Below are 11934 nucleotides of genomic sequence, written 5' to 3'. Positions count from 1 at the left end.
CTCGCAGCTCGGGGAGCTGCTGGGAGGTGCTGGGGGAAACAAAGAGCTGGCGAGGGTGCGGGGCAGGGCCTGCCGCAGGAGCCCGCCGCAGGAGTCCCGGGGCTGATGTCTCAGGGCATCTCTGTCGACACAGGTACAGCGGCGGCAGAAGATGGAGCGAACCCGGACCATTCGTGCTGCTCTTATGCGCACCTACAGCGGCATTGCGCTGCATGCCCCCAAGGAGCAGCTGCTCACCTGTGTGGATAAAGAAATCATGGGCAACATCCTGAGGCTCTCCAGAGATAAAGAGAGGGTAGGAGCACAGGGCGCGTAGGGTGGGGATGCCCGGGTGCCCCAGCTCCGGCCCCTCGGGGCTGGGGTGTACCGAGATGGGCGGTCTCTTCCTAAAGACCTCCCAAGGAGGGGTTTGTCCTCAGTGTCCAGATGCAAGCCCTCTGTGGCTTCTCCCTGCCCGTGCTCCTCTTCCACCTCTCAGCCCTTCAAAGAGTTCAAGGGGTGCTTTGCTCTCTTTGGCCTCAGGACTTGCAGCTCAAGCTCGCCCTGGTGCAGAGCATCACCGAGGTCAGTTGTGCCATCCAGGCTGTGGGCGACTGCGGCAGCTTTGAGCTCTCCTTAAAGCAGGAGGCGATGCGGACCCTGCTGGTGAGTGTCCGTAGCTGGAGCCGTCACACGGGGGAGTTTTGAGCTGTGCCGTCAGCCTGGTTTCCCCAGAGGCATGATGGCCTCTCGGCTTCACGCGAGCTCCTGGAGCTGTGTCCGCAGCTGGTGGGGCCCTTGGGTGCTGGTACTGGGTGGCTGTGGCTGAGGAGCAGGGTCCCTCCTGCAGTGCCTTTGTGCCTTTGGGGTTCCGTGGGGGAGATGGGGCAGCGTCTGCCCAAGCCTGGCAGCAGAGCCTGTCCCCGGGGCGGCGGGAGGGCTGTCCCGTGTCCCTGCCCGCTGCCAACTCTGCACTTGTCTCTGGGACTTGCAGGACTGGATAAAGAGGGAGCCCTGGGACTCCCTGGTGTATGGGGTGTTTCAGGCCCTGGAGGAGTTGAGGTGAGGTCTGTTCCCCAGGCTCTGGGCACTCCCAGTGTGCCCCAGCCCAGCTTGAGCATGGGGCCAGGAGCTGCTGGGGCTGTGGAGTGGGAGGGTGTTCCCCATTCCAGGTGTCTCCCAGAAGAAGGGAGCCCCAGGGGTTCCTTAACCTGGGGGGGGTGGGGGGGTTGCCTGCTGCCTGGGAGGAGGTAGGAATTGCTGGAGCTGAAGGCAGTGCTCGCTGGCATGGGCTGGGGGGGTTGGATTTGGGGCCCTCGATTAGGAGGGACTCAGTTGTGGTTTAAACCACCCTGGAGAGGGCTAGTAAATCCCCTTTCTGTTTTGTCTCCCTTCTTCCTCTGGCCAGCAAGCTGAGGCCGCCTCTGAGCGGGAAGGAAAATGGCAACCTGCTGGCAGTGTGCTGCCAGAGTGTTTTGTCCCATCCTTCCGAGGAGCAGATGAAAAAGGGAAGGAAGAGTGTGAGGGCAGCTGTGAACATGGAGGTACCCACCGGCCAGTGCCTGCCCACCTCTGGGTCAGGATCCCACCTCAGCACGCCCTGGCAGCCCCCATGATGCATAGCCTCAGCTCTCCTTTGCTGCTTTTAGCTTCTGCACAGGAGAGGCATGGAAGATCTGGGCCACCTCATAGAAACCCTTCTGGAGGCTGAGGCGACCTCTGCCTGCTTTTGCAAAGTGTTCCACGTGAGTAGCCACGGGGCAACAGGGAAAGCGTTGCCAGGGCAGAGAATCGAGACCTTAGTGGGTGATAGGAGGTGGATACCTTTCCTCCAGACAAATGGGGCTTTGGCTCCTTGCTCTGGGGCTGTGCATCTGGCCGGGGCTGGGGGTCAGGAGTGCCTGGCCACTGCAGCCTCAGGACAGGCAGCAAAGTGGGCCCTGGTGGAGGGAAAGCCAAGAGCCAGCCCTGAGCTGGGCGAGAGCAGCCCTGGGGGGAAGGCCGGAGCAGGGAGACGCCAGCAGGGAAGCAAGACCTGACACAGGGCAGAGGCGGCTGCATAGCGCGAGGCGGTGAAGGCTGCAGGGCCGGTGCTTGGTGGGGCGGGGGATGCGCCAGGAAGGGGCCAGAGAAGAAGGGAGAGGGAGAGGGATCTTGGGGAGAGAAAGATTCCTGTTGCGAGAGAGATGCCCCCTGCCCCAGGTCCTGAAGGGCTGGCTCACCTCAGCCAAAGAATGGGAGCGGGAGAGAGCCCTGCGGGTTTGCACCCACGTGCTGGGCGCTTGCAAGGAGCGATGTGAGCTCACGGTGAGTAGGGACCCTCCGCGTGCCCTGGTGCCCCATTCCCACCATTCGTGGCCCTGGAAAGGAGCCCTGCCCAGCTGGGTGCTGGCTTTCGGGGCCCCTGGGATTATGGGGCAGCCCTTCTGCCTGGTCGCTGCCCAGGGAGCAGGCTGGGCAGTAGAGGCGAGCGGGCGCTGGGACTGCCTGCAACGTTTTTCCTGCTGCTGTCCCCTGCAGAGAGGATGTCCCTACAAGCAGTTCGGCTCCCTGGTGGGACTGCTGGGGTCTCTGACCAGCGACTGCCTGGACACGTGCCACCAGAGGGCATGGGTCTGCCTTGGCTACCTTCTCCAAATGCAAGGTGAGGAGAGCAGGCGCTTCCCAGCCTTGCTCAGCCCGATCCTCCCTCCCTCCCTTCCTGGCCTGGCGCCACCGGGGTCCCGTGGAGGGAAGGGGGAGGCAACGTGCTGGGCTGGTTTTGTGCCCCCACCCTGTTAGCCCTCTGCCCCCCTGCCCATCTCAGGAAGGATCCCTGAGAGAGTGTTGCCGAGTCCCACCTCCCCGGGGCGTGCGTGAGGTTGAGTGGTCAGGGCCATCCCTCACTGCTGTCTGAGAGCAGGACGTCGTCACCAATGCTGGGGACTGTCCCCCTCCACGTCTGTCCCTCTCCACGGTCCAGGCAGGAGAGACAGAGGGTGGTCAGACAACTCGCTCGGATGAGGTCCCCGACGTTTCAGAGGGTGCCTTCCCCCTCGCTCCCTGCCTTCAGCCTGGAGAGACAGGCAGCTACCCAGGCAGTCTCCAAAGTCATCCCTGGCAGGGAAGAAATCTCCTGGGGAGCACAAGAGAGGAAGCCAATTTGCTGCCCAGAGCAAACTGGGCAGGGAGGAGGGATCTGAGCTGCAGGCCCAGAGCGTGCTGCAAAGGGTTGAGTTTGCAGCCTTTCCTCTTCAGGCAGCAGGGTCTGCCTGTGCTGAGGAAGTCACAGGGAGGTTTCCTGCCTCCCAGAGACGATGGCGGCCTGTGTGGGAATAGGGGACGCAGCTGCTAGGAGCAGAGGCTGCTGAAACCCTGAAGCCCCAGCAAAAGGTTTAAGGAGGAAGAGGGCTCTTTCCAGCCCGGGGTTTGTCAGCCATTTATCAGGCTCAGGAAATCCCGCTGCCCCAAGTTCAGGAGGGCCCTGGCTTTCCCTGTGGCCTTCCCTGCCACCACGGGGGTTCTCCTTTATTGGTATCTGGGGCCAGAGGTTGGCTTTCTGTAGACGTGACTCCTCTTCTCTCCTGCTGTTTGTTCCAGCCAAGAGCATGAAGGTGCCGCAGGCAGATGAGATCCGGTGCCTTTGTGAGGAGCTGAACAGCCCGGACACCGAGACTTTTGCGGAGACCTGTACCCAAATAACAAAGGTAACTGGCCCCGAAACAGTGGGGTGGGGGCCCAGCTCCTGGGCTCCTGCACGTCTCCCTGCTCCCCTCCAGAGTCTCTGTCTCCAGAGCGGGCTGTCCAGGACAGCTGTTGTTAGCAAGTAGCAGGAGGCTCTGAGGCAAGACCGTCCTTTAAGGCACGCTGGAGCAGACACCGTGATGTGTGCGTTTGCACACACGTGTGCGTGCGTGAGTGCTCTTGTCAGAATACCAATTTGGTATATAAGCAAACAACAAGGGGGTAGACACTTCCAAATCGGTTAGCTGCACCAGATGTAAACAGCACTGTAGGCACAGCAGGAGGGCCAAGAGACTGGCCCCTCCATGACTGCTGAACTAACAGTCCCGTCAAGTTGCCTTTCCTTTCCGAATCGCTGGGGCAGAGCTGTGATGCGGGCTCTCCTGTTCCTGACTTCTCTCCAGGCTGTTTGCAGGTGCATCCCTGCAGCACAGGCTGTGGACTTTCTGACTGCCATCCTGGACAGCTTGCTGCATGTCATGCCCCCACGTGCAAGAGCAGTGAGAAAGTGGGTGTTCATCTTCCTGGTGGAATGCAGAGAGGAGATAGTCCAGGAGGTAAAGGAGAGCTTTTTTTCCATTAGACTTCGTCTTTTCTCCTGTTGGCTGTTGCACTGCACCCTGTGCAGTTGGCATGGGCTCAAGAAATGCCGCCTGTGTGCCGAGCCAAGGGGCTCCTGATGGTCCGAGTCGTGCATTAGCACCCGCTGCTGGCACCTGCTCCGGCTGGTGACAAGGCTATGGGCACTTCTTGTCCAAAGGCTGCCATTGGTCCGGGTCCTTCCCATGAGTGAGGCACTGGGAGGCACCAGCCTTGCCATTCCTCCCCTTCCTCTGGGGTCACTGTCAGTCCTCCCTGCCCTGGGACCCACCTCACCCTTCTCTTTCTTCACTGGTCCCCAATTCCATCTACTCTGAGCTTTGCTGGGCACGCTAGGTTTTCCACAGGTTGCATAGTTGTTCATTGCTCTCACTGCTTTCCCCGACTGTGGTGTTACCCAGCCTGTGAGGTGCCCTTCCTTTAGCCACTAGTTGCTGCCCATCTGTAGCCTGGGAGCCTCTGGCCTCGTGCTGTGCCTGCCCTTTCAAGGCTCCTGTTCTCCTCCGCTCACGCTCTGCTGCGCTCCGCTTGGGCTCTAGGGCCACCAGTGGCTCAAGCAGTGCAGACTAACTCAGTCTCAGGAGGGTAGAGGCAAGGAAGAGCGTCCCTGGAGAACGGGGTTCCTCTGGAAGGAGACACGTGCGCTTGCAGAGGCCCTGCAAGGCATCTGCGGGGTCTCAAAGAGCGTGTTTGGTCGTGGTCTTGCATCGCTACGGACACATGGGGAGAGTTAGCCAAGCGCTGAGCGTGAAATGGGTCCGTGTCCTCTGTGTGCACACAGGGCACGCAGCCGCTCATGGGGTTGGGCCTGGGCACATGCAGCGACCGAGGCTGTGCATGTGAGCGTGTGCATGCGTGTGCGTGTGTGCATGCAGGTGCACGATTGCCAAGAGCACACTGGGCTCCAGATGTGAGCCAGGGTCAGGCAGGGTGGAAGGCGTGAGGTTTCGAGCTGGATCTGGACTCTGTGTCGAGGCAGCAGGCATCGCTCATGTGCCGAATGACTCTGCCTGGGCCCCACAGGAGGGGGTAAAGGAGCCCTTCTTTCTCCTCTTCTTCCATTCAGGTGCCAAAAATCCTGAACACCCTTTACAGCTACATGCAGCAGAGCACCCACAGGCCCTTCCTGCTCCGTGCAGTGTTTCTCCTCACCCGCTTTCACCAGGAGCCTGTAATCAGCAGTCTCCTCCAGAAGAGTCTGCTCATGGACAGGTACGGGCACTACCCACCTCCCCACTGTAGTCAAACAGGGACCCTGCAGCTTCCTTGCCCTGGGGGGGTCCGGTTGAGAAGCAGGTCTTTTTTTTCTGCCCAAGCAGTCTGGAGTGTTGCAAGACTGCGTGCTTGTGTCTCTGCTGTGAGTGGGGCATTGTAAGCCGCACTGCAGGTGAGGAGGTTTGAGGGCACCGCAGGACCGCAAGGATACGGGCTCAGGGGTGAACGTCTCTTCCCTTGCAGTGACACGGTGGAGCTGTGGAGGAGCCTGGGGAGAAGCATCCTTGGGATTCAGATCCTGAGGTGCTTAGTGGAGAAATTAAACAGAGCAGGAAACGACCGCCTGGGGACGGACTCCTCCCCTTGTGAGCAGCACAGCTGTCAGACTGCTCTGGAGACTCTGACGGTACGTTCAACGGCAGACACCTTTCTGCAGCTCGGCATCTGCTTGCTAACTCACGCTTGGGCGCAAGGGAGTCAGGTGCCCTTTGCGGGTGCCCGTGGAGATTCGCAGGGCGCTGTGCTGGGCCGGCCTCAAGGAGTGCGGGGAGCCAGGGCAGTTTGGTACTCCTGAGCCACAAGGCTGTCGCAGAAGTGACAAGTGCGGACAGTGACCCCCCACCCTGGGCAGGCGGGGGAACCAGGCTGGTGGGAAAAGGCCTTCCCTGAACAGGTGGTTCTTGGTCATGTTTCTCTGCAGATCACCCGTGCCATCTCCGAGGTGGTGTTTGCCCTGAGGAGCACGGAGGAGCTCAGGCGACTGCTTCCCCACCTCCTTCCCAGCCTGCTCAGGTGGGCCAGTGAAATGCTGGGTGGGGAGAGGCAGCTTTTGCTCATGACCAGCTGGAAACAACTGCATGTGGAGAAGCCGTGCAGGTAAAGAGCCGAAGGGGCAGATGGAGGGGCTGGCTTCAGTTCCCCGTGCCAAGGCATGTGCCTTTGTGGGGCTGAGGGAGGGCTTCGCCTGCCCCACTTCCTAGATGTGGAAAGCGGTCGTCGCGGTTGGTTTTACTTCTGTTCCTTCGTGGAGCAACTCCAGCTCCCAGGCAGGAAGGTCTTACGCAGCTCATACTGCGGATGGCCGTCCTCTTGCCTCCTGCATACCCTTGTGTGCACAATAGCATTGCACTCCCTCAACGGACCCCCGCTGGAGCAGTGACTCTTGCGGGCACTGGTGTCATTCTTGGCCAAAGGCTGGTGGGAAGAGGTATGAGGTGTTGGCCTTGGTTGACACCTAGCGTGGAGTCAGTCTAGAGGCGTGGGTTTTCTTCTGCTTCGGTGGGTCTGGGGCATGAAGAAAATGCCAGTGTCGTTAGCTGCAGTCTGGAAGGCTGTGAAGCATCATTCCAGGGGTATTTAGCTCTGCTGCAGATCAGTCTTCCCCGAACCTGCTGCGATTTGAGAGTTCTTGGGGTTTCTGGCGGTGGTGCTCTTTGGACTTGTTTTGTTTGATTGGGTTTGTTTATTTTGCACTTTGTTTCTTTTGCCAGGATTTTCCTTTCAGCTATAAAGTTGGTGCTGGGCAAATGCATGGCGCAGAAATGGACGCAGCTGCTCGAGATTTGGGGAGTGTGGGCTCGCCTGGAAGTCCCCGTGGCTCACCCTGAGGGGGTGCGTCTCCTGACCAGGTAAGAGCCCCAGGGATGCATCTGGCCAACTCCTGCAGGGCTGTGCCCAGGGAAATGGCCGCTGGGACCCTCCCGGCGTGCCCGGGAAGCCGTCGGGAGCTGAAGAGTAGTGTCTGCATCAGCGCAAGTGAATTTTGGAGGCCCGGCCTGTGGCCTTCCTGGGTAACTGTGTCCCTCGCTTGTGACCCCTGCGCAGTGTCCTGCTCAACGCTGGAGTCGTCTCCCCCTGTCTGGTGAAGAACCTCTTGCCGTGGCTGAATTCCTGCTCAGTTCAGCTGCGGATGACAGCTACAGCTTTCTTTGCTGAGGTAAGGCAGGAGATGGGGAAGGAAGGGGTCAGAGGACTTTTACCGAGATACTGCTGCTTGGGATGTCTTTTTTTGTGGGAAGATCCCTGGCGAACGGGTCCCTGGAGCAGGGTGGCCAGGGGAGCACCTGGCCGGGACCAGGTCCCCACGGCGCTGCCTGTGGTGTTGTTCCAGATCTCTCGGGACCGCAGGACGACAGGGACCTCCGAGCGAGGCAGGCACTAGAGCAATCCCTCCGCAATACCTGGCCCCAGCCAGCACCACGGAGTTAATTAAAGCTCATCAAAAGACACCGAAAGGGGAGTGTATCTGTTCTTTCCCTAATAGCACCCTGGCAGCTGGTGAGACAACGTGTGGGTGACACCGAGGCTGGGGGCTGCCAGCTGTGGGGCCCCTCTCAGATCTTCCCGGGCTGGGGACAATGGAGTCATGCCAGGACAGAGCCCAGAGCAGGGGTCTCCCCGTGGGGTCCTGGGGCCTTGGCGTGCCCTCCCACTGCCCATGGGGATCCCCTCGCCACCCCTCCCACCGCGGCACGACCACCTCCAGCACCAGCCCGCGCTGGTGCAGGGAACAGCCCGCGAGAGCCCCGACCGTATCGCCACAGCAGGCTTCGCCCTCCCGGTGTCCCATCACGCTGGGACCCCCCACAGCACTGCCCAGTGACACACTGGGGGGAGTAGGGGGCACTGGGGGGAACCGAGGGGGTCACAGGAGGTTACAGGTGTGTGGGCAGGGGGCGGAAGGGGGGCACTGGGGGACGAGTGGGGAATGGCGGGGGGACCTTAAAGGGTCAGCAGCGGCACAGGGGCCGAGCAGAGGGACGGAGAGTAGCATCTGGCTGGCCCATCGGACCCCTGCCCGTTAACCCAGGCCCCACTGGTGCTGTTCCTCACCCCCAGCGAGCCTCCGCACATCTGCAGGGGGCAGGGGCAGCTCCACACAGGGAGGCCACCAGCAGAGACGTGGTTTTGTCCCTTGGGCTGCTGTGCACGCTGGCCCGGCTGCGAGCCCACGTGAGCCTCAGCCCCCTGTCCCGCGGGTCCCACCACACGCGCGTGACCCAAACGGAACGCTCTGCAAAGTTCGCTCAAAGGAAGCACGTGCTTCCGCCTTGCCCAGTCCTTCCTAAAGGTGTTCCTTGGTAAAGGTGAGGATGTAAGCGGGAACGGAGCCCCTTTCTGGGTTGAACAGCAGGCTGAGGGGGGCTCCTGCTGTGGCGGGGGCACCGGCAAGGGCCAAGCTGGCCAGTCTTCCTTCGTCCCGGTCTTCAGAGGTGGCAACCTCCTGCGTGCTCTGGGCTGGCACAGCCTTGCCCGTGACCCAGGGGAAGTTTCCCTCTCCCCGAGTCCAGAGTCCTGCCCCATACACGGCACCCTGGGGCAAAGGGCAGAGGAACCAAGAGGTTCCCCTCCTTCGCAGGGTCCCCAGCGTCAGCTGTAGCATCGCGCCTATCCTTTGTAGTGCCCAGAGCCTCCTGTTTCGGGCCGAAATCCTCGGTTTTCGGGTCCAAACCCGCCTTTGATGACCCCCAGCCTTTCCTCAGGGCCCACAGCTCCATGCTGAGGCTCTCAGCCCTAAAGGTGGAGTTCGTTGCCTGGCAACCTCCACCCAGCAGTCCCTGGGGAGTCAGTGGGCCCAGGACAGCCAATCGCATTTGAGGAGGCGGGGGCAAGGCATGTGATCGATAGGTAACCCACCAGTCAAGCTTCGAGGCCTGCAGGAGAGGTGGCAAGAGGGGAAAAAGCCGGGCTCCCTGCCGGGTGTGTGGGGGGGGGGGGGTGTTGGTTGGAGGCGGGGCATGCCCGCTCCACCAATCACAGCTGGCAAGAGCAAAGCAGAGATGACTGATGAGCCGCCTGACCCATCACTGGATGGGAGGAGCGATCTCATGCAGCCAATCGGAGGAAAGATCGCCTCAGGGAAGGGCGGGCCCCAAAGCAGGGCACAGTGGCAGCCGAGGGGAGCGATCCTCCGAGGCAGCACCGCCTGAAGGGAGGAGACTGGCAGCCCTCCCCAGCTGTGCTGACCCATGGGAGAAGAAGGTGGGGCCTTCTCCTGGGGCCAGGAGTTTCCTCTAGGCACCTGCAGTGCCGAGGGCTCCGGCAGTCCTGGGAGCTGAGTGTGCCAGGCGCAGGGCAAGCGGCTGAGCTGGGCGTTCTCCAGCGGCAGGCATTTGGACGAGGGGGGCTCGGCGGGAACCCGTCTTGCCCTCCCGCTTCTTCTTGTGCTTCTTGAAGTGGAAGCACTTGTGCAAGGCTCCAGGAGGAGTTAATTTGGTGCCCGCCCTTGCTAATTGCAGGTGGGTGGTCTGCAGCGGGCAGGGAATGGGACAGGACTGCTCGCAGGAATGCCGTGGGAGGGGAGGTCCGTCGCTCAGGGAGACAAGGATGAAGGGTGGGCATTGAGGGTTGTGGTGCTTCTCTTCCCAGGTCACCATTACGCGTGAGGAAGCTCTGCTTCCCTGGCAGTGGCCGAACATCTGCCTGCCCTCGGGAAGCCAAAGGCAGAAATCAAGCAAGAGTCGGGATGGAGTTGCAGGAATAGTCGCCACCTGTCGACCCCAGCTGTCGCCCCAGTTCATTCTCTGTGTGGAGAGGCAGTTCAGGGTGCCAGGAAAAGGTAATTTAAGGGATCTCCACTGCTTATCGGTTCTGCTGACTCTCATGACTTTACTGGCATTGTGGCATTTGGTGCTAATGCCAAAGCTCTTGGGGAAATCTGTGTCAGGGTATTGGCATCTCTAAGGGTTGTGATCCTGTGGTAGGGGGGAAAGCTAAAAAAATGAGACACAACTGTAAGTAAAGAAGCAACATTGAGGGGGGGGGGGGAAATACATTTTCCCAAAACACTTTTGAGGTTTAGGGATTTGGTTTGAGAACTCTTGTTTTGGTGACACACTTGCTAATAAGTCCAAAAAGAGATTTATCTTTGCTTTCATTGAGATTTTGACTTGAGTGCAGTTAGTGATCTGCTGTAACCTTAAATCACTCCTGTCATCTGACCAATTCTCTGTTTTGTCTCTACTACTGAGCTGATTTTCTTTTCTCAAATGTGGCATAAAATTTGCATGTACTTCCTGGAAATTGAAAGATTTAACAGTGCTTTGTGGAGTGCTATTCAGTCGATGGGCGCATGGCACACAAGAATTTAGGGGTAAAAGTTCTTTTAGAGGTTCTGAGGGTTATGGTCCTGCTGAAAGATTAGTGAGAAATTCAGCTACACAGTTGTCAGGACTCATAAAACTTGCCAAGACTGCAAATATGTGATGTCTGGGCTTTGGTGTTGACTAAGCACAGTGCAAACACAGGTGGATACAAAAGCTGGAAACAAGAGCTTAGGCATAAAAGAACCAAACCAAACCAAAACCCAAGATGATGGAAGAGAGAAAAATGTCCTGCCAAAAATACTCCTTTAATTATTCACCGACAGAAAAGACAACTTCCAGAAGAGATTGTCTTCCTGGATGCAACTGTGAGAAGAAACCTAATTACTGAACCAAAATAGTACACATATTGTAGGATGATAATAATGCATTAAGTATAAAATAAATAAAAAGGCAGAAGAAGCCATGCTGTATTTCCTTCAGATTGTGGATTGCCTCTCTTCCAAAGATACTAGATGTTTATCTGCCCAGTACTAACAGCACTTAAATATTATTTGCTGTTTGTAAATGAAGTATTTGAATTGGAAGTAAAGGCTTAAGATTATGAAGCTTTTCACTGCCAACAAAATGTCTAGGTGCTGAAGGAGCTGGCTGCTTGCTGGTCCCAGGGTGCAGGTAAAGCTACTTTCTGATTATCAGAGATGAATCAGAATCTCGGACATTGCCTGACTCTTCATCATCTCGGTATCGTGCTGAATATCAGTAGCAGGCAGGGAAGGGGGTTCTTGTGTCCCTGTCTGAGATGCCAAATTGTGATTTCTGCTCTCTGTCCCAGGTACGTGCCTGTGCAGGCAGCTAGATGGGAGCTTTCCCTCTGCAGAGCACGGCTCTCTGCGGTTTGCAGAGAATAATGTTTTCTACAGCCTTGTTTTCAGCTTTAGGCAGGTCTGGCTTCATTTTTTGGGGGAGGCAAGAAGGCTTGCCTTCTGGGAGTGTGTTTCACCACTGTCCCATTTTTGCTGAGGTCCATGAGTGTCCCTAGTTGTGAGTAAAGGAGCCCTGGTGGGACTGTGGGCTGGAGATGTGCTGCTTTTTGCCCCTTCTGCCCCTCCTCTGAAGATCTGATAGCAGAAGTGTCTTTGAGACAGGTTTTTTGACCTGCTTCAATGCAGTAATGGATTACTGAGAAGCAGCAGTACCAGGGAGTATGAATGCAATTTTCTCTTGCATGATTTGGCTGAAGATCAGAAATGTGCTTCACTGAATAGGAACATTGTTGATTAAAATGGCATGACTGTTGATGCCATATTACAGCGGTATCTTGCAGTGTTGGAAGCTCAAATCTATCTTTTCGTGTTAACTTAAAGCTTAAACT

General features: G+C 58.2%; 1 protein-coding gene across 1 annotated transcript; it reads left to right on the top strand.

Moving 5' to 3' along the window:
- The first annotated feature begins 184 nt into the window (after positions 1 to 184).
- Positions 185 to 7149, top strand: LOC142027880 (maestro heat-like repeat-containing protein family member 2B). The gene is made up of 12 exons (XM_075022073.1): positions 185 to 295; positions 523 to 645; positions 974 to 1041; positions 1388 to 1523; positions 1629 to 1724; positions 2182 to 2623; positions 3559 to 3665; positions 4107 to 4259; positions 5369 to 5514; positions 5761 to 5923; positions 6218 to 6393; positions 7008 to 7149. The coding sequence occupies exons 1-12, from the start codon at positions 185 to 187 to the stop codon at positions 7147 to 7149; spliced, it is 1863 nt and encodes a 620-aa protein (XP_074878174.1).
- The last annotated feature ends 4785 nt before the right edge of the window (positions 7150 to 11934 follow it).

The sequence above is a fragment of the Buteo buteo genome, unplaced genomic scaffold (genome assembly GCF_964188355.1).
Source record: "Buteo buteo unplaced genomic scaffold, bButBut1.hap1.1 HAP1_SCAFFOLD_76, whole genome shotgun sequence".
Lineage (NCBI taxonomy): Eukaryota > Metazoa > Chordata > Aves > Accipitriformes > Accipitridae > Buteo > Buteo buteo.
The sequence above is the reverse complement of the archived record's forward strand: the minus strand, read 5'-3'. Positions and strand labels throughout refer to the sequence as shown.